Source organism: Mirounga leonina, unplaced genomic scaffold (genome assembly GCF_011800145.1).
Source record: "Mirounga leonina isolate KUSES-001 unplaced genomic scaffold, KU_Mleo_1.0 Mir_129, whole genome shotgun sequence".
Lineage (NCBI taxonomy): Eukaryota > Metazoa > Chordata > Mammalia > Carnivora > Phocidae > Mirounga > Mirounga leonina.
This window is the reverse complement of record NW_023270323.1, coordinates 4,227,262-4,247,956: the sequence shown is the minus strand read 5'-3', so window position 1 is coordinate 4,247,956 and position 20,695 is coordinate 4,227,262. Positions and strand designations below refer to the sequence as shown.

The window sequence follows — 20,695 nt, the reverse complement described above, 5'->3', positions numbered from 1 at the left end:
TAGTCATCCCTTTGTTACTCATGGATTACTTTTGTGTCCACTTCTTACAGTTTCTTTGTATGTAATGACCAAATATTTCACCTACAAAATCTTTTCATGATTTTTATCTTAATTTTTATTAAGATAATTTATAAAATTGTCCTCATTCTCTTTGAAGTGAAATAACATAACTGAGGGTAAAGAAATTAGTTTTATTTTGTATGGCTAGGCTCCTTCAGCTTGGCAGTCTTTTATTTCACCATCACACTTAATGGAAGTGATCTATAATGAATCCTTATGCTCTTAGGCTTTATGGATCTTGTTGGCTTGACATTGTGCCTTAGTATGAGGTTTGTCTGCCTTGACTATTATCTACAAAACCATCAACTAGTGCCCCCTTTTGATATATTATGTAAGGTAACATTATAAATCAAATATCCTTAGAAGAGAAAAATTAAGATATATCCATTTTTAAAAATTGTCTTTTTCCTTGAAACTCTGCAAGACCAAATAATTTATTCATGGCCTCTTTCTTTGTAAGAAATGTTGCTTATATATGAAAATTCTGGCCGGTGTGTATCTTGGATATAAAATGTAAGCCAAACTCAAAAATACCATAAAATATGTGTATGTATATTATTTATTAATAATGATAAATTCCAGCCTTACTAAGGCAAGTTGGGTAGTGGATAGCTCCCTCACCAGCTTGCTGATTTACTTTCTGTTATTACTATAACTTAGCAAGGTAATAGAGATTACTGCCACATAATGCCTTGTTTGTAGGGTACAGTTTACAAAAGCATCATTACATATTTACATACATTTGCCTGATTTTACAAACTGAAACTTGGGAAGCTTGTCATTATTTTGACTTTATATCCTTTCCACTGTTCTATACCACCTACATTCATAAGGTTCTTTCTCTATGGTTAATATGTCATAGTTTAAAATAAAACAGTGTGAATTCTTCTTACACATGATTTGTGAGCTGAGAGACAGTGGGCCCAGATCCATGTGGCACTTCCCACAGCCCAGCCCAGCTCAGCTCAGCATCAGGTGGGAAGGTGATGGCCAATTTGGCTCTCCTAAGAAAGCTAGAAATGGAACGGAGTTGAATGGAATAGGATGTAGCTGCTGGACAGCTTTCCAAAACTTTTGTGTGCTCACCTGTGTCATTTTGTTACTTCTTCGAATGTGCATTTCCACCACTCGAGGTACATGTACACAGATGCCTGTGTGCACACAGTGGCAAATAAAAATCTTTTCTCTGTATTGACTTCTCCCGTAGCCCAGGTTCTCTGTAAGTTTGGTGAATCATCCCAGTGACTCATCTCATCCAACGATATGTAAATTACTAACCCCAAATTATTATTGGTATTTAAGAGTCATTGTAAGGAATACTCACCAAAATAACATAAAGAAGATGAAATTTGATTATACATCCTTTTTTCCAGATGTGTACTTTTTAAAATGCATTTCTTGATAAATCTTAGATAGCCGCTCTTACACTTGGTAGACTCAGAAATTTCCTTCCTCTTCCTCTGGAGACTTATAAGTCAGGAGGTTTCTCAACCTGAGAAGTCATTGCTACAGTATTCTATCAAAGGACTTTTAGAGGAATGATGTTTCTCCAAAGCACCATTTTTAAATCCATACTACCAAAATCGTTTAGTATTGGAAATGCGCCACTGGCATTTCTTTGATCCTGTTCATCCTTCGTCCTCCCCTCCACATCCTTTAGATGAGGAAACTGAAACAGACACGTTGAATAACCAGAGAAACACTAGTGGTAAATTCAAGGATTATCAGGGTGACCAATGTCCACAAACGTATTTTGCCTTCTAAATTAATTTTAATTTTTTAAAAACTGGAAGTGGAATTTTTAGCAACAGATACTGAAATATTTATAATTATGTGTATTTGATAGATTCTTAGGGCACATATAATAAGAGGACTATGTTTACTATCCATCCATCTTCACTGTTACCAATATTCTCTTTTGAAAAATTACCTGACCACAAGGTGGCAGCAACGCGACCCACTTCAGGGAGACTAGGTGAAGAAATGAACTAAAACCAGGCAGGTTTTTTGCCGTATACTAGCCAGGTCCTCCTTATTAATCAGATAGTATGTAGGCAACTGCAACATTTCTGCAATGCATCCTCCCTTCATATGATTTATTTATAAATTTGGATTTTCTCCTGTGAATTTTTTTTTTTTTTTTGAGATAGGAGGTATGTAAGAGCATTGTTATTCTAATACAAAGGTAGAGCGTTACTCATATCATAAGCATTCAAAGAATAGTTTCCTCTGGGAGGTAGCTTCTATTATGGAGCCTCAGCCACAGAAGGGTAAAAAATAGCTAAGGGCAAGCCCATAAGTTGATAGACTGCCAGTCAGTGGGGTTTTGGCATGTGAAACGAAAAGCTTTAGATACATTATGTATCTACTTGTTTCTGCATTTATAAGGATGTGTAAAATAGAGATGCCATGTCCGACAAAAAGAAAAGCAATTAGCAGTGAACTATATAACACTATTAATTATATATATTAATAGTTATTAATATACTAGATAATACAATTATAATATCTAAAATTTGTTGAACACTTTCGACCTAGTCATAGGTACTCATGCTAACATTTAATCCTCCCAACATACTTCAAAGTAGATTCTATAGTATCCCTACTTTACAGACAAAGAATTTGAACTATTGATAGGTAGGTATGTGACAACTAGAAGGGCATCAGAATTCAAGCCTGGCAGTGTGACTCCAGAGCCTGAATATATTGCTATATCAAAGCTGAGCTTTTATTTTAGACTTTGCTCTGGTTAGTCATGTGTGTGTGTGTGTGACACACCTTACATTTATATCAAGGAATCAGTAAATGTGAATACTTTTATGTTCCAAATATCTCTATTGAAATCAGAAGTTCCTAATTAAGTGGTATTTAGCATAAATATGTTTAAGTAAATTGTTAAACTGTCATTCGCTCTGTGCGGTACCTTTTGGATATAGACCTTAAGCCCCACCGCATAGGTACGCACCGACCAGCTGCCGGCGCTGCGGCCTTAACAACCCGTGGTTAAGAGGTCTGAGTCCGAGCGGCTGGGATTTGAATTCCTTGTGTACCACTTTCTAGCTAAATAACCTTATACAAGTTACTTCTACTACATGAACCTCAATTTCTCCATCCGGGAAAATGAAGATAACAGTTTCTCCCTAAGGGATGCTCTGGGTATTAGTCACTCATTTAAAAGGAAGTATGCATAGGTGATGAGGCCATGGCTCTGGGCAACTCCATAACCACTCTGAGTCTCAGTTTCTTCATCTGCAAAGTGAGCATGATGATAGAAAGCACGGATCCCATGGAAGGATTGGGAGGGCTGGCTGAGGCCACACGCATGCAGGGGCCGGAGCAGCATCTGCATATGCTGTTGGAGAAATCAGCTCTTGCTCTCTGTCGTTCGGCAAGGATGTAGTCCCTGCTGCGTGAAAGGCACACGGTCGGCGTGGGGACATGAGTGGTAGTACAGACATAATTACTACCCTCACCACACGTTCTACCGGAAGAGACGAGTCAGTAAGAGTTTAAAATAGAGTCTGTGATGCGTGCCCCCCAGGAAGCCACTAGGGGGCGGTAATGGAGCATAACCTACAAGGTCTATTTAGAATTCTGGACAAAGATGATGGATTTGACACACATGTATGATTTTTTTCACCCCCAAAGCACAGTAAATACATATTTTTGAAAAGACAGCACCCACAAAGAGGTGGAAAACAGGAGAGGAGACAAGAGAAAACAAAATTCAAAGCTATAAGACTCATGGATGACTGGTATCTGCAAAGGGAAAGCTGAAAACCAATACTGTCTACCCCATAAAACCCTCAAATGGTTCGGAAAAAGGCAGGCTACATCCAGGATTGTGAGTAAGGAGGTAAGGGAGAGGGTAATGGGAGGAGTGGCTGAAAGCTGTGAAAGAGGTAGTTTTAGCATAAGATTTCCTTTTTCATTTTACACTGCTTGACACATGCCACTTCCCCGTGTTTATCAGAAGGCTGGAGAGGGGAAATCGATGGTCTGTGTGTTGGGAGCTGACATTCATAATGTCTTCAAAACAGGGGATTGAATGAATATATGCATACTGAACACTAAGTTCTGAGACTCGTAGCCCTCTCTTCGCTGATTGTTTCCCAGAACACTGGCAGTCACACCTTTCTTTCCGGGCAAAAATCGGAAGTCTTCTCTAGGGACTCTTTCTAGACCCTAAAGATAGTAATATTGGGAAATACTCCACAAATGGCCTAGTGATGCTCAAAATCAACACACCCTGTCCACATGCCGAGAGCTTTGGGTAAACTTTTTAATTTTCCTATTCTTTATCATGGATTCTAAAGGATGGTCTGACTCCTGGGGAAAGACAGACCAAAACAGAGGAAAAATATGATAATAAAGATTACAGAATGACAACGGTGCACCAGGTGTTTTAGGGTGACCAAACCAGACTGAAGCAGTGTGACACACAAGACAGACATATCCATGCTGTCCGTCATCAGTACACCTCTTGTCATCGAGCCTTCATTTTAATTTTGGGAATCCTGGAGGACAAAGAAGTAAGCAAAGACAGAAGATGGCGTCCGGGAAATAGGACTCCAACTCAAGAGAAGGACATCCCTGGGATGGCAGTGGAGGCAAGTCCAGTGGGGACAGATGTGCAGATGCACAGAAAACCCAGACAGCTCTGCAAAAAAAGAGGGGGATCTCGGCCAAATCTCCCCAAGAATATAGTGGATAATCTGATATCACTGACTTTGTGGAAAATTGTATTGGCGGCCTACTGGATGGTGTGGGAAGGTTCAGCAATAAACGTAAAAATAATTAGGCAAACGAAGGACAGGCAATTACTAATTTTGAGGAGGTAAAGCGAGCAATGAAATAAAATCAAAGTATACTACAACTGACAGTTCTGTACGATATTTGCGTAGGCATACTAACATAACAAGTGACTATTGATTTGGCCAAAACATTTTAATATCATTATATTGGGAGTTCAGGAGAAGGGGAGCAGAGACAATGATTACATAAGAGATAAATTCTTATTACTATAATAAGAAATCCAGAGAAACTAAAATTAGTGAATCAAAGAAAGCCGGATTTACGTGTCCTAAAGAAATAGTTAAAAGTGTTAAAAAGTGGGTTATGTCTGAGGAGGTGTTAATGTGAAGAGACAGTAGAGCAGGGAATCACTGTATTTTGTTTTAAATATTTTAATATAATTTGGTATTTTAAAACTATAGGTATGTCTTACTTTGATAAAAAGAGACTTTTTTTTTTTAAGATTTTTTTATTTGAGAGAGAGAGCAAGCACGAGTGGGAGGAGGGGCAGAGGCAGAGGGAGAAGTAGACTCCCCCGTGAGCAGGGAGCCCATTGTGGGGCTCGATCCCTGAGCTGAAGGCTGACGCTTAACCAACTGAGCCACCCAGGCGCCCGATAAAAAGAAACTTTTTAAAGCACCCTACAAGTAGATATGATTAATAGTAGTAATAACAAACTGATCACATTACTTTTATATCTTGTTTTTTCTCTGCCCAAGGAAAACGTGACATGAAATCGTCCAATGTGTCCACAATCGCATCAACTTGACATTGTTCCAATTCTGTTTTTCCAGCCAAATCTATAAAATAGAGACCATTTAAGGCCCAGACATACGCTGGATTTAATTTACTATATTCAAACGTTAGCTTTTTAATAGACAATATATTCTTATGGTTCAAAAATTCAAAACAATATAAAACTGTATCCAATGAAGACTAACTTCTATCCGTGCCCCATCCATCTCATTGTGCTCCTTTACCTACCTACCATATTGGTAACCATTCTATTAGGGGTTTTTTTGGTATTCTTCCATTATTTCTTTATGAAAATAAAACTATATATCCCACTCAATATACACATCCCCGTATATCCTACAGATCTTTCCTTTACGAGTTTGTTAAGGGCATCCCTGCTTTTTTTTCAGCTACATGGGATTCCTGTAAGTAGAAGTGCCACAATCCATTTAATTACGCTCAGCTGATTAGGTTTGTTTCTTTCATATCTTTTGTTTCATTCTTTACACTATACTGTTCAATAATAAAGTTATTTAATAAATAAATAGTGAATATATGTCATGTATTTTTTTCAGTTATCAAAACTCTTCAACACAATAAACATTACCTGTGTTTTTGGCCAAGTATCTTGCTATTGCCAGGCTCTGGTGAAGGTTAAGTCCATCAACTTCCAAAATGGGGATTTTACCAAATGGAAGAGCTTAAAAAAAATAAGCAAAAAATCAACTTCCATAACAAAATCAAGTAATACTACTTCCATTTTTACTGATAATTATGGAAACAAATCATGATTTTAAAGTTCTGGAATTCCTGGATATTTGTTCTAAAAGGGACAATAGGCCCCCTCTAGTGGAATCTTTATAAGTCTTTTAGAAGAAGAGTTGTTAGAAGACCTGCTGCAGAGCTCATAGCAGCACCAGGTCTAAAACCCAGGTTTATAGTGATACCACATATTAAACTGTGTATTACCTCATAGGCTTACATATACCTACTACTAACCTTTTAAATAAACCTTTCTTTTAAAGCTTCATTAATTTTTGTGGCCTCGATCAGCGATACCGTTAATTATTCTTTAAAACCATAGTCTGGGGCACCTGGGTGGCTCAGTCGACTAAGCATCTGCTTTCGGCTCAGGTCATGATCCCAGGGTCCTGGGATCGAGCCCCACATCAGGCTCCCTGCTCAGCGGGAAGCCTACTTCTCCCTCTCCCTCTGCTCCTCCCCCCTGCTTGTGTGCTCTCTCTCTCAAATAAATAATCTTAATAATAAAAAAATTTTAAAAAGAAATAAAAGAAATTTTTAAAAGATGAGGAAATAGAGAGTTTGATTTATATATTGAGTTATGGTAAGGAATTTAGCCACATTCTTATTTTGATGAGGGACTATGTGAAGTATATAGTAAGGCAGCAAGCAATTTGTACAAATACAGGGCAGCCTCAGAGCAGATGCATTAACATTTTATCTGTAGATCCTACTTTGTTTTCTTATCTAAACTTATTATATTTTTGTCAGAGGGTAATATATGTTTTTATAGAAAAATTCTAACTTGAAGATAAATAAATTCTACCACATAACCATTTGAATATTTTAATTGCTTTCTCATTTATATTTAAAAACAGCATCCTAAAGTATGTATTTGTAAACCACTTTTTTTATTTGACAACATCTTTTTGAAATCTTTCCAAATCAGTGAAACATCACCTTTTTAATGGCCACATTATATTTTATCATATGTATTGATCACAATTTTTCCAACCAGTGCCTTACTTTGGGGAATATAATTATTTTGGGAAGAGAGAAAAGAACAAAGTGCCGCTCACAATCCCTTGACCCTAGAGCAACTACTAGAATCAACCGTCAAGTGTCTTTCGTACACATAAGTAAAAGATGAACTGTGCTTCACGTCAGGAATCAAACCGTCTTTGAGTACATACCTAATGAGTGTGCCGAGTACTAGTCTTCGTGATGCCTCATCTGCAGTGAAGTATGTGATTAGGAATTGACATGCCTAACATTTTTAGGGAGGCCCCCTTTATGCTAGGCAGTGTACTACATATTTAACGTACCCATTAGGTTTTCTAGTTCTCACAACAACCCTATGATGTAGACATTAACTATTATCTCGTTTTATAAATGAGGAAGTGAGGTGAAGAGAGGTTATATAATTAGTCCAGGTCACATACCTGGTAGAGGTGAGATTCAGACTGAGTTCAGCTGGAACTTTTGCTCAGCTGTGTTGATAGTTCTAAGAGCCATGTTTTGAGAATACATTAAAAATCAGAGCAAACCCAGAGGATAGTATCCAAGTTAGAGAAGGGTCTGAAAACCACATTTTATAAGGCTTGGCTGGAGAACTTGGCACTCTTTACTGGGGGAGATAAAACAAACGAAGACAAAAGAAACCTAATAGCCATCTTCAAATATGGTACAGCTGTCAAACGGATGAAAAATGGGACATTTTCCGACTACCTCTAAAATGCAGAGCTACAATTAAAAGGTACTTTAAAAGGCACAGATATTAACTCAAGATGAAGAATAATTTTTTAGCATTGGCACCATGGATGACCTGTGGGATGGTAAGCTTTCAGCTACTAGCAGCATTTGAGCCAAGATTGGGATGATTGCCAACACTTGGAATATCGGGCTGCATCTAACAAGAAGAAATTTAAGAATACAAATGCCAAGTCCTTCATTTGGTTCCAGAAAAAAATTAATAACTTTGGGGTTATTGGAGATGTAATCCAACAGGAGCACCTGTCGAACAACTTTAAGGAATTTAATGATGCTGAATATAAGGCTGTGAGATATGGCTGTCAAAATAACCACTCTAATCTTGGTAAAATGTCTTTGGATAGTATCTGGACCCGTGCTAAGCGTGGTGGTCCTGCTGTGCTCTGTGCTGGTCCTATGCCTGGAATACTGTGATTTCCCAGGCACCACACATTAAGTCTAACAGGAGCTTGTCCTTCTTGGGTGGTGAGGAAATCCAAACCGAGGGATATAAATGGATCACTCAAGGAACAGAAGAGAGTTGTCCCTTGGACCTACCTTGCGGATCTGATATAGTCCATGGGAAACAGTATCTAAATCAAGAAGTAGAGGCTGGGCTGGGAAGTTTGGGCTGACAGTCACAATGATGATCAGAGAAACAATCAAGCAAGTTCTAAAAGTTGGTGACTAGAGGGATGGATGCATGAGTTAACTGGGACTCAGTTCTGTATTCAGCCAGTGACCTTTATCTTCACTCAGAGTATTATCATTGAACTGTCTACACAGCAGTGGCTTTTTCTCTATGCTGTCTTAAAGATACTAGATTGCTTCAAATAATTGGATGTGAAAGAAGGAATAATCAGCTTTCCACGATTTAAGATGATATGTCCAAGACCGATGTATGAAAGCCACTGAGGAGATAGATTTTAATTTTATATAAGGAAGAGTCTTTTAAAATTTTCCTTCTTTGGGGCGCCTGGGTGGCTCAGTCATTAAGTGTCTGCCTTCAGCTCAGGTCATGATCCCGGGGTCCTGGGATCGAGTCCCGCATCGGGCTCCCTGCTCCGCGGGAAGCCTGCTTCTCCCTCTCCCACTCCCCCTGCTTGTGTTCCCTCTCTCGCTGTGTCTCTCTGTCAAATAAATAAAATCTCAAAAAAGAAAAAAAAATTTTTTCCTTCTTTCTTCCCAGAATTTCATGGAGACATTGGACATCCTAAACCTACTGAGTCTCAATTTTTCTAATCTTTTTTCTCTTATTTTTTATTTCTTTTTCCTATTGTACTTTCTGGAGGAGTTCCTTATTTTTCATCATTTCATTGATTTCATTTGTTTTGTCTGTATCAAATTTTTAATTTTCAAAACCTTTTTGTCTCTGAACATTCCTTTTTATAGCATGCTTGTTCAGAATATATAGAATTTTTCTCTCTGAGGGTCTTTTTTTTTTTTTAAGATTTTATTTATTTATTTGATAGAGACACAGCGAGAGAGGGAACACAAGCATGGGGAGTGAGGGAGGGAGAAGCAGGCTTCCGGCAGAGCAGGGAGCCCGATGCTGGGCTCGATCCCAGGACCCCGGCATCATGACCTGAGCCGAAGGCAGACGCTTAATGACTGAGCCACCCAGGCGCCCCATCTCTGAGGGTCTTATATTTTTTGAAGTTTTTTTCTTGCTACATCACCCTGATGCCCTCAGCTGATTTTTTCTCCCTCTGCTTCTTTGTTTATGTCTATTTCACATTAGAGGTCTTCTCACAAATATCTCTTAATTTATGGTTTGCCATTCCTGTTTTAAATAAGCGAGAGGAATAGAAGCTAATTGGAATCTCAGTGTATATGGGATCGGGCTGGGCCATGGCCTTGAGACTCCCACCTGTCCAGTGTCTGTTAGACATTTCTCTGGGGCTGATCGGCTTCCTCCCGAGAGAACTCTTTCTGTCAAAGGGATACTCGTCTGGGTGTAGCATTCTGATTGGGGAGCAGGGGATAAGGGCTCTGAGTCTCACGATTTAGTTTTAGACTTCCACTGAGTCCCGCTTGTAGTATTGTGTCCTCAGAAATGCCTGTTGTCCCACGAAGCTCTGGTCCGTCGTCCATACTGCTTCCAGGGCGGTCATGCTGTTGCTTCACGTGCTTCCAGTCCACCCTCTGTCGGTTCAGCTTTTAGAGTTCTCTGTTGCTACCAATTCCTGAGCCTCTTGGGGGCTCCCTGCAGTGATTCGGCTTGCCTTCGCCTCTACCAGGCTTATATTTGGGCATCACTGGCCTACTTAGTCACCTTACCATTCTTGGACCTGTTTTCCAGCTTTAAGAATTTTGTGCTCTCTTATTCAAGCTTGATGTCTTTGTTCTTGTAGGGCTTTGCCTTTTTTTTTTTTAAAGAAGTATTTTAATGTTATTTGAAAAGAAAAAAATGTCAATACCTGTGCACAGTCCACCAGGTTTGACCTGGAAGAACTTTTTTTTTTTTTTAAGATTTTATTTATTTATTTATTTGAGAGAGAAAGAGAGAGAGCGCGTGAGCATGTGTGTGCACAAGCAGGGGGAGGGGCCGAGGGACGGGGAGGAGCAGGCACCCCGCTGATCAGGGAGCCCCATGAGGGGCTGAGAGGCTTGATCCCAGGACTGTGAGACCTGAGCCGTAGGCAGATATTTAACAGACTGAGCCACCCAGGTGCCCCAACCTAGAACTTTTTAATAGAAATATCCAATGATACTCTAGGTTATCACAGAGGGGAGATCATAGAGGGTTTCCAACACCAGAGAGCACTCCTGAATCAGATGGGAGATGAGGCCAGCTAAAATTTTAATAAACTGTTTTTAACATTTATTTTTTCCTTTTTTCTCAAAGCAATAAAGTCAGGATTTCCCGGCTTCCCTTGCAGTAATGTGTAACCATGTGAAGAAGTTCTTGGGCGCCTGGGTGGCTCAGTTGGTTAAGCGACTGCCTTGGGCTCAGGTCATGATCCTGGAGTCCCAGGATCGAGTCCTGCATCAGGCTACCTGCTCGGCGGGGAGTCTGCTTCTCCCTCTGACCTTCACCCTTGTCCTTCTCTCTCTCTCTGTCATTCTCTCTCTCTCAAAAATAAATAAAAAAATTAAAAAAAAAAAAAAGGAAGAAGTTCTTGCCAAGGGGCTATAAGCAGAAGTGAGGTGTAAAACTCTCTGGTCATGCGGTTGAAAGAAAGAGATGTGCCTCCTTCCCTCTCATACTTCCTGTGAGCTGGAATGCGGAAGGAGACAGGACTCTCTTACACTATGTAAATAAGACAACCAACTAGGGGTGGCAGATCAACAGAAAAAAGGAACGTAATCTTTGACAGCTCTGTGGAGGAGAACTGCCATATCAGCTTGGGCTTTTATGCAAAAGAAATAAATTGCTATCCTCTTTAGTCCATTTTTGTGTTGGGTGTCTGTTTTTGTTTTTTGTTTTGTTTTGTTTTGTTTTGTTTTAATTTAAATTCTAGTTAGTTGACATACAGTTCAATATTGGTTCAGGAGTAGTGTTCAATGGTTCATCATTCACATGCAGCACCCAGTGCTCATCATAACAAGCGTTATGTTAATCCCCATCTCCCATTTAGCCCATCCCCCACCCACATCCCTCCATTAACCCTCAGTTTCTTCTCTGTTGTTAAGAGTCTCTCATGATTTGTTTCCCTCTCTTTCTCTCTCTTTTTTTCCCCTCCCAAATGTCCATTTTGTTTCTTAAATTCCACTTGTGCTGGGTGTCTGTTAAAGTATTGGAAACTATATATATATATATATATAATCTCCTAACCATCATGAACTTTAAGATACCTTCCCACTCTGAGAATCTATGAAAATATTAGGTGCCTGGGTGGCTCAGATGGTTAAGCATCTGCCTTCGGCTCAGGTCATGATCCTGGAGTCCTGGGATAGAGTTCCGCATCGTGCTCCCTGCTCCTTGGGGAGCCTGCTTCTCCCTCTGCCTCTCTCTCTCTCTGCCTCTCTCTCTCTCTGCCTCTCATGAATAAATGGATAGAATCTTTAAAAAAAAAGAATCTATGAAAATATTAAGAAAATTTGGCAATTCCATTTTCAATAACATGGTGAAAAGTCAAGATAGAATAGGGTATGAGGCACTCAAAGAATTTATATCTAAAAACTAAAAGGCAGAATTTGTTATATGTAACATCTTTTCAGCTTGTTATCCATCTTAATTAATGGATAAAATTAAATTTCACCCATTTTATAACAACAGAATTAAAAATCCCATGTACAAATTCTGATAGCAGGAGGAAAGTTTGGATATTAATGAGAAAGTTTCATGAGAACAGGAAATAAGATATTCTAGCCCACCAGGGAAGAGTTCTCTAACAAGGAAAAGAGTGGCTACAGGGCTAATGATTTTAAAGGAAATCATGTTTCCAGAAGGCATGTGGCGATATGTATTGTTAATATGCCAGTTATCATGGTGTTATTGGCATTATCTAGTGTAAATAACTTGGGCCACTCAATGAAATTGACCTGTGTTTGAAAAACAGTTTTACCTTGCTAGGACTGTGAACCTGGAAAAATTACATAAATTCTGTGTGCTGAAGTTATCCCAGCTATAAAATAGATACAATAATACATCCCATGAAGGCATGCTGGAGAAATTAAATGAAATCCACCAGGTGCCCAAAAGTCTTCAAATACTCAATAGTTGTTTTCAACTTCATCTTTAAGCAAATTTGTAATAATACCAACACAAAAATGTGAATTTTGGACAAATAATTAATATTTAGTTAGTATTTCTAGGCAGACATGATGGGCAAAGAATTAGCTCATCTATCCTTTCTTCATTCTAAAAAAGAAAAGAAAATAGCACCTAGAGGATGACTTACAGCTTACTGAGAGCCACACACTTTTTAATGTAATAATATTTCTAATTCTTCCCCTTTGTCCTGAGTGCTAACTAGCATGTTTTCATTGGATTACCTGCCCAGTTTGTCAATTTGCTCTTCCCTCTGATCAAACATTCCAGTTTTGTTCACATATTCACCCTTCTTTTGAATAGTCACATACCTCTTGAACATTGATTCTAACCCCAACTTCTGAGGTAGACTAGATGGTTCAAGGTTCTTCCCATCTGCTTGGTCAGTGACTGGTTCAGAAATGGACATGTGACCCAATCTGAGCCAGTTGAGACATGACAAATTTGCTGAGGTCTTCTGGGAGTTTTTGTTCATTCTTCTGGGAACACTTAAGGAAGCAGTGCTCTTTCTCTCTCATATACCTCTTGATGTTACTGTTCAAGGCTGTGGGGCTGAAATTGCTGCAAACTTATTGCTACTAGCCTCATGATGCCGGCAACACACAGAGGAGGAAAAATGAATAAAGTCATCTCCTGAAACCTGTCCTATTTCTGGATTTTCAGTTATGTGATACAATTTCCTTCTTATTTAAGCCACCTTGAGTTTGGTTTTCTGTTAGAGCGGCATATCTGATCCCTTGTCAGAAGATTGTAGATATCTGTAGTAAGCCCATCCAATTCGAGTTGTCAAGAATACTCGCTTCAGGATTCCCTCTTTCAGCTCTTATGACAAAACTTCTTATTGTTTATCTTGATATATTCTTTCTGTGAGGTTTGTGTTTTCATCTTGAATAGGAAAATTTGGGCCACATAGCATTGATTTAACTTTCCTGAACTGCTGCTTCTCAATGTAAAGCTACATGAGATTTAAAAACCTCTATTTTTTCATTTCCCTGAGGAAAGACAGAAGGTTTTGGAGACATATTTTCCCTACATTTTCATAAACTGTTACTTGTGCCACTTACTTGATTTGACTTCAGGCCAATCAGCTTGTTCTATCCTGTGGTCTTCATATTTTATGTCCAAATAAGCAAATATGTAACGAATAATTTCCGCTCTCCCCCTCATATTAAAATAAATGAGTTTGTAGTTTGGCATGGTAAGATTCTGGAGAAAGAAAAATTGAAAGATTATTTTAACAGCCCTCTAGAGATGTTTCAACATTTTCCTTTGGGGACTTTTTCCAAAACTTTATGGCATATTTTGAGATAACTGGAGATATTAAGAGAATATTTCAAAGCCCGAATCCTAATAACATGGGGAAAATTTGACAGAATTAAGATCATGACCCTCTCTTTAAGAACTAACTGGATGGGGCACCTGAGTGGCTCAATTGGTGTCTGCCTTCAGCTCAGGTCATGATCTTAGAGTCCTGGGATCAAGTCCCATGTGAGGTTCCCTGCTCAGCAGGGAGTCTGCTTCTCCCTTTCTCTCTGGCCCTCCCCCCCACAGCTCCTGCTTTCTCTTTCTCAAATAAATGATTAAAATCTTAAAAAAAAAAAAAAAAAAGAACTAGCTAGAACATTCCAGTGAAATAACCAGACTCAAATTTTACTTACAAAAAAATTCAGAGTGAGAGGCTATCTATCACCAACTGTCAGAGGACAGAGTCCAAAACTTTCCATTTTAAGCTGTTTTTGTCCTGCCTTTACTCACTTGTAATTTGACATTTGGTTTATTGTTTGCTTTGGTGACTCAGCTGAGTTTGTGAGGACAGCTGGATGAGGATTTCAAGAACAGGGTACATGCAAGAGGATGGGAGCCAAGCATTGCCAACCTGAGCTGGCCGTCCATCCACTCTCTTCCCACCCCCGTGGAATTCCCCTCTAGGAATCAATGACTTAGGGAAACATTGCTCTCTTTTTTTTTTACTGCATCCATGCCGCTGGGTTGCAACTTCTCTTAAATTTCGGAGAGTTGGCTAATACTGGCGGCATTGGGTAAGCTGTAGGTCGTTACAATTTTTTGATTTTCTGTGATTTGTATCCTCCCATTGTCATTGTTTATAAACAATGATTTTAAGCAATAGTAGTAGCACGTATGGTAATTTTATGATGATCCGGCAACTGAGAAAGAAACATTTTCATTTGAAATTCAGCTCTTCATCTTAGTTGCTATGTATCTTTGGGCTAATCAATAAAATCTCTCTGAATTTCAAAGTCCACTTCTGTAAATAGAGGTACTAATACGGATTTGGAGATTTAATGAGGTAATACATGTAAAGCATTTAACACAATGCTAAACACTTAATTATTAGCTATCAACAATAATAACTTTGAATTCATTCTATGGTCAAGAATAAACACTGTGAATACAGTACACTAAAAATAAATAATAATCATAGTAATTCCATGAATAGAAGTCATAAATATCATTAATTTTAAGTGGTTTAAGTATAAATAGTTCATTTTCTGCTAAGGAAGTCTTTCAAGGATATTAATGGAATGTGAGATAGAAAAGTTGGGCTGAACTCTCAAAACAAAATTCTATCTGAAAGCACATCACAGGGTCCTGGGTGGCTCTGTCAGTTAAGCGTCTGCCTTCTGCTCAGGTCATGATCCCAGTGTCCTCGGATCCGATCGGATTGAGTCCCGCATCGTGCTCCCTGCTCAGCGGGGAGTCTGCTTCTCTGCCGCTTCCTTGGCTCATGCGCTCTCTCTTGTGCGCGTGCGCGCTCTCTCTCTCTCTCTCAAATAAATAAAATCTTAAAAATATATATTTGAAAGCACATCACATAAAAGGTCAAACACAAACCATAAAAATCCAGATTGCCAAGTTCGTGCATTCATGGTGTCTATCTATGGTGAGGATGACTGCAAAGAACTGTCTGGTTGCCTATCTAGACCCCCTCAAGATCCAAGAAATGATGATGATGGTGATTTCTGGTGAATCCACTTCTCTGGGCCTTGGTTTTCCCTGTCCAGGTGTTGTGGGTGGGGCTGGTGCTCCTTGCTGGAAACAGAGTCACTCTGAACATCCCATGCCCAGCCCACTCCTGTTACCCAGTCCAGTTTGCACCCAAGCGACATGTGGCACCTGCCACACACATCGCTATGTGAGGGAGTGCTCTCTCTAGAGGGAAGAATTCACTGGAGTGAACTAATGAAATTCTAAGATTTACAGCCCCAGTACTTTGGGGGAGAAATATGCATAGAAGGAGTTCAAATTTGGGGTTAGGACTAAATGAAGCTTAATGTGGAGCTTAGAAATAAATAGTGGGAAAAATAGGAGAGTACAAAAATAGCCAATAAAAAATGTAAAGTAGTAAGCTTCCTTCTGAAAAAAGGAAATACTTATGTAATCACAATAAAGGGAACATTCTTATCTAGGAAATAAAAAGCGTAGTGGTTACAATTCCTTGATCTATCTGTTTTAAATCTCAAAAGAACAAAAAAAGCCTTCAGAGTGGAAAAAGTGTCATTCTTGGTTGCAGTTATTTGGTGAACATTTTACACAACTTTCCTTTATTGATTTTTGCTGTCATAGGTCAATTTTTCCTCAGCAACAGAGACATGATATGCATTTTCCTTACAAACATTATATGAGTAGATTTATATACATCCATTATGATCAATATTAAAAATTAAACATACAACTTTTTCTCATTTGGTCAAATGCCATGTAAATGTCAGTGTCTACCTCCTAATTCTGCATGAAAACACAGGGATTGTTTGTTGTTGTGGTTCATTTGCAAAAACGTGCTATTTTATATTGTGTTTCACTCAAGTAAAGAAGACATTAAGAAATCATTAGCATAAGTTGGCAGCTATCTATAGTTCTCTGCAAATATATCTTTAAATCTAAGATTTGGCACAGGTCCGTGACCATCTGACAAATGCTTATCTTTCCTTCTAGAACATCCTTTCAACAGTCATGACTCATTAATGAAGCTGTACTTGCACAACACATTCCTGTAGTTACTTGCATAATTATATTTTCTACTGAGCACAAGTCTGGTTTCTTGATTTTTACAGCTACAAACTTCCAAACCTGAAGACTTTTGTTTTTTAGGGTAAATGTGCACACTTTTAGAACATGAAAAATAAGTAAATGTAAATGCAATTGGAAACATTTATGGATTCTTCAAATCCTTTCTATATTTTATAAAGCTTTTGCATAAAAACTAACAGAAGAGGGGCGCATGGGTGGCTCAGTCAGTTAAACATCTGCTTTGGCGCAGGTCATGATCCTGGGGTCCTGGGATCAAGCCCCATATTGGGCTCCCCTGCTCAGTGGGGAGTACCTCTTCCCCAGCTTGTGCTCTCTCACTAGCACTGTCTCCCTCAAATAAGTGAATAAAATCTTAAAAAAAAAAAAAAAAAAACCTAACAGAAGAAATTCCAGGTAAATATTTGTATGGTGAAAATTTATAAGGAAATTTATAATATAAGCTAATGATCACCAAAGAGGACAGTGCCTAAAAAAATTTTTTCCCCTCACTGCAATTAGCAGTATATTTGTTACAATAATCTCACTTTGTTAAAGCCTTTACTTCATGAGGATGACGGGTTAAAATGATGAAAGTAAGACATATCGCGCTCCCACCGAGAGATGCAGTGAGGAACAGGCTCAAGGGCGGAACAGATCAGTGGCAAAGGGAATGTGTGATTTTGGGGTCACCCCTGCCACTTACTATATGAATGGCCTTGGGCAAGTCACCTGTCCCCAGCTTTAGTTTCCTCACCTGTAAAATGGTAAAGCAGGTCCCTGAGTTCGGAGAGAGGCAGTGTCATCCACGAGGGTAGCTCCTTCAGAAAAAAGGAGAATCAAGTTCCCCCTCAAATGGGAGACTGTATAGAGACGCACTGCTGGAAACTAGGGCCTGGCAAGCTTTTATATACAACTTTTAAAAGGTCAAATTGTAAACCTCCAGTAAAACTGATAAAGAAAATGTATGAAAAGTCATAAAAACTAATATTATACACAAGAAGGGGTCATAAGAGCAGATGAAATAGATCATTCAAAATCATAAGCTAACATGGCAAATAACTTTATGTCCCTGAATCTGAACGCTTAAATGGAAAAATTTTTAGAAATATGTGAACTGACACAAATTAAAACAAAAAACAAAAAACACCTGAAAGCTTGCATTTAACACTAACCAGTAAAGAAACTGAATTGGTAGTTAGTTACATTCATGAAAGACACCAGGCCCAAAAGAAAATAGAGTCTCTACAAAAAAAACTTAGAGCAGACATCATACATAATGGGGAGCCAATAGAAGCATTTTCTTTAATGTCAGGAATAATGAGAACCCCAGTATTACCCTTACTGTTCAACATAGTCATGGATGGCCCAGCTAACTCAGTAAGATAAGACAACAATAAACAACATATGTAAGGAATGGAAAAGAAGAGACAAAACTGTCCTTATTTGCAATCAGAGTTACTGTTTGTATTTAAAATTCAAGAGTGTCTGTGAATAAACCTGAGCCTAAATTTCAAATGGAAATGCTAAGGACCAAAGTAACCAAGAAAAATTAAGAGAACAGAAGGAGAGGACTTGACCTACCAGATTGCAAGACTTTAAAAAAACCTTGTAATGAGGATAATGTGATCTTTGTTCAGGACCAGACGTCTAGAGGTGTGTAGAGTCTGGAAACAGAACCTCAGATATATGACAGACATGCCATTTCAGTGGGGATCTAATGGGACCAGACTGAGACAAAGAAGAAAACTATAAAAAATTAGATCTCAGCTTCCCATAATATATAGAAATAACACCCAGCTGCATGATAGACTAAGTATGCTTTGCCTGGCCTAGGCAAATCCCAGTATCATGCTGTTCCCTGAGAGCTTCATTTCTGAGCCCTGAACACTGTCACTCCGTGTTAAGAATCCCATGTAGGGCACGCTGCAAAATGTTTCCTGAAATGATACAGGACAAGAAGTAAAAAGGTAAGCTGATTGTGCTTAATGCTTTCCTTTACAACTAAAACTAACCACTGGCTTCCTTCCACTCTGAAGAAGTCATTTAAAGTTCCTGATTCAAGGGGCACCTGGGTGGCTTACTCGGTTAAGCGTCTGCCTTCGGCTCAGATCTTGATCTCGGGGCCCTGGGATGGATCGGTCTCCCTGCTCAGCAGGGAGTCTGCTTCTTCCTCTCCCTCTGCCATTCCCCCTGCTCATGCTCTCTCTCTCTCAAATAAATAAAATAAAAGCCTTTAAAAAAAATTAAGTTCCTGATTCATCAGATAAATAAAAAACCCACTTAGAATGTGTTTGAAAAATAAGATACACAGTTCCTCAAAGAACATATGAATGATGATTCATAAAACCCCTGCATAGACACTTTCACCTGTGAACTCAGACAGATGGAGCCATTAAATGCAAAAGAAGATTTAGCTTTTAATATATAATATTTAATGTTAATTAAATATTTGATTATTTTAATTACTTAAATATTTAATTATAAGAGATAAATAATTAAATTATTTAATCAATAATTAATCAATTAATATTTACATGGAAAATAATAGTGTTTTTGAAAAGTTCTGTCTTGGGGAGCTTCTTTCTTTCTCCTCGTTTGTAGCTCTTTTTCCTTATGGTAACACTGGCACATTTCAACTGATTAACAACCACAAAGCACAGGACTATTCAATCCCAGAGACAATTTTAATGCGGTCATTGATCAAGTACAAGCTATAATAAAACCATTTCATTTTAACTGAGCTGATGTTCTAATCTGTATGTTGCTATAAGCACACAGTAAAACATAGTATCAGAAATGCTAATGTCTGCCAGAAAGGAGATAACCATCCAAATTCAACTCTGGCCAAGGAGGCTAATATTCATTTACTATGTTACATACCTTGAGGATTTCAGCAGGTAACTGAAAAAAGGAATTGAATTTTTGGAGTAATTTTGATGGATAGAAAAACTTACAAATAAGGAATTAAGTATTAACTATTTACAATTCACTTCAAAACCTAAACGCTATTTATTTTGCTCATAAAAGTGTTGATCTACATGAGCTCTTACTCTTAAATAAAAGGAATGTCAAACATACTCAAGAATTCCAGATAGAGTGTTATATGTGCCTAGTCGTAATGCAATAACCTACAAGTCTGAAGTATAAGAACAAAGATTATTTGTGAATTTGCCGACAGTTCTTTGCTAGATCCCAACTTGGCCAGTATTTAACCTACACAAAATGTACCGGCATAGAGTATAATGTTTGTGATCCCATCATATAGACTGTAGTGTTTTGAATTGTAAAAAGTGGATTTAGAGAGCAATCACAGGAGTTGCTATTGTCTACATAAGAACTTCTTGCACACTATGGCATTAAATAACAGCACTGCATTACCCGCTAACAGTTGGTGGTAAAGAATGTTGATTTCCCTCCTTCACAGGGTCCCTGAGCGTGTCTAGTTCGGTTCTGGAAAAGTTGCCAGGTTGAAGTTAAATTGTAGGACAATAGAGAAATATAAGCATTTTTGTTAACTGAGTAAAATACTGATTTCAGTCGAATCCTGAATGTTTAATTTTGCATTGGCAAGCCAGGATCTCTCTTTTCCCACCAAAGACCAACTAAATATTTTAAATTGTTGCCTCACGTTAAAGCCAAAGCAAGAGGAATAATTGAAATATCCTTTGGGAGCTGAGAGGCTCAAATTCTTAGTCTGGGGTAAATGCCTTAAATTACCTCTGAAACCAAATGATGACAGAATGCAATTCTTGGCAAAACATGGAGATGCTTCAACAAAATAGCCTTAAAATGATAGAAAATATTACAAAGAAAATCCCTAAACAGAAAGAAAGAAAGAAAGAAAGAAAGAAAGAAAGAAAGAAAGAAAGA

At 38.4% G+C, this 20,695-nt stretch overlaps 1 protein-coding gene across 1 annotated transcript in view; it reads right to left on the bottom strand.

Annotated features, from left to right (window-relative positions):
- Nucleotides 1–20,695, bottom strand: part of HPGDS (hematopoietic prostaglandin D synthase) — a 46,689-nt gene that overhangs the window by 25,710 nt on the left and 284 nt on the right. The window contains exons 2-4 of the mRNA XM_035004501.1: nucleotides 13,861–14,002; nucleotides 6,197–6,289; nucleotides 5,545–5,654 (exon numbers count right to left, since the gene is read on the bottom strand). Coding sequence (XP_034860392.1) covers nucleotides 5,545–5,654; nucleotides 6,197–6,289; nucleotides 13,861–13,993 — 336 coding nt within the window. The 5' untranslated portion in view covers nucleotides 13,994–14,002. The remainder of the gene's footprint in view (nucleotides 1–5,544; nucleotides 5,655–6,196; nucleotides 6,290–13,860; nucleotides 14,003–20,695) is intronic.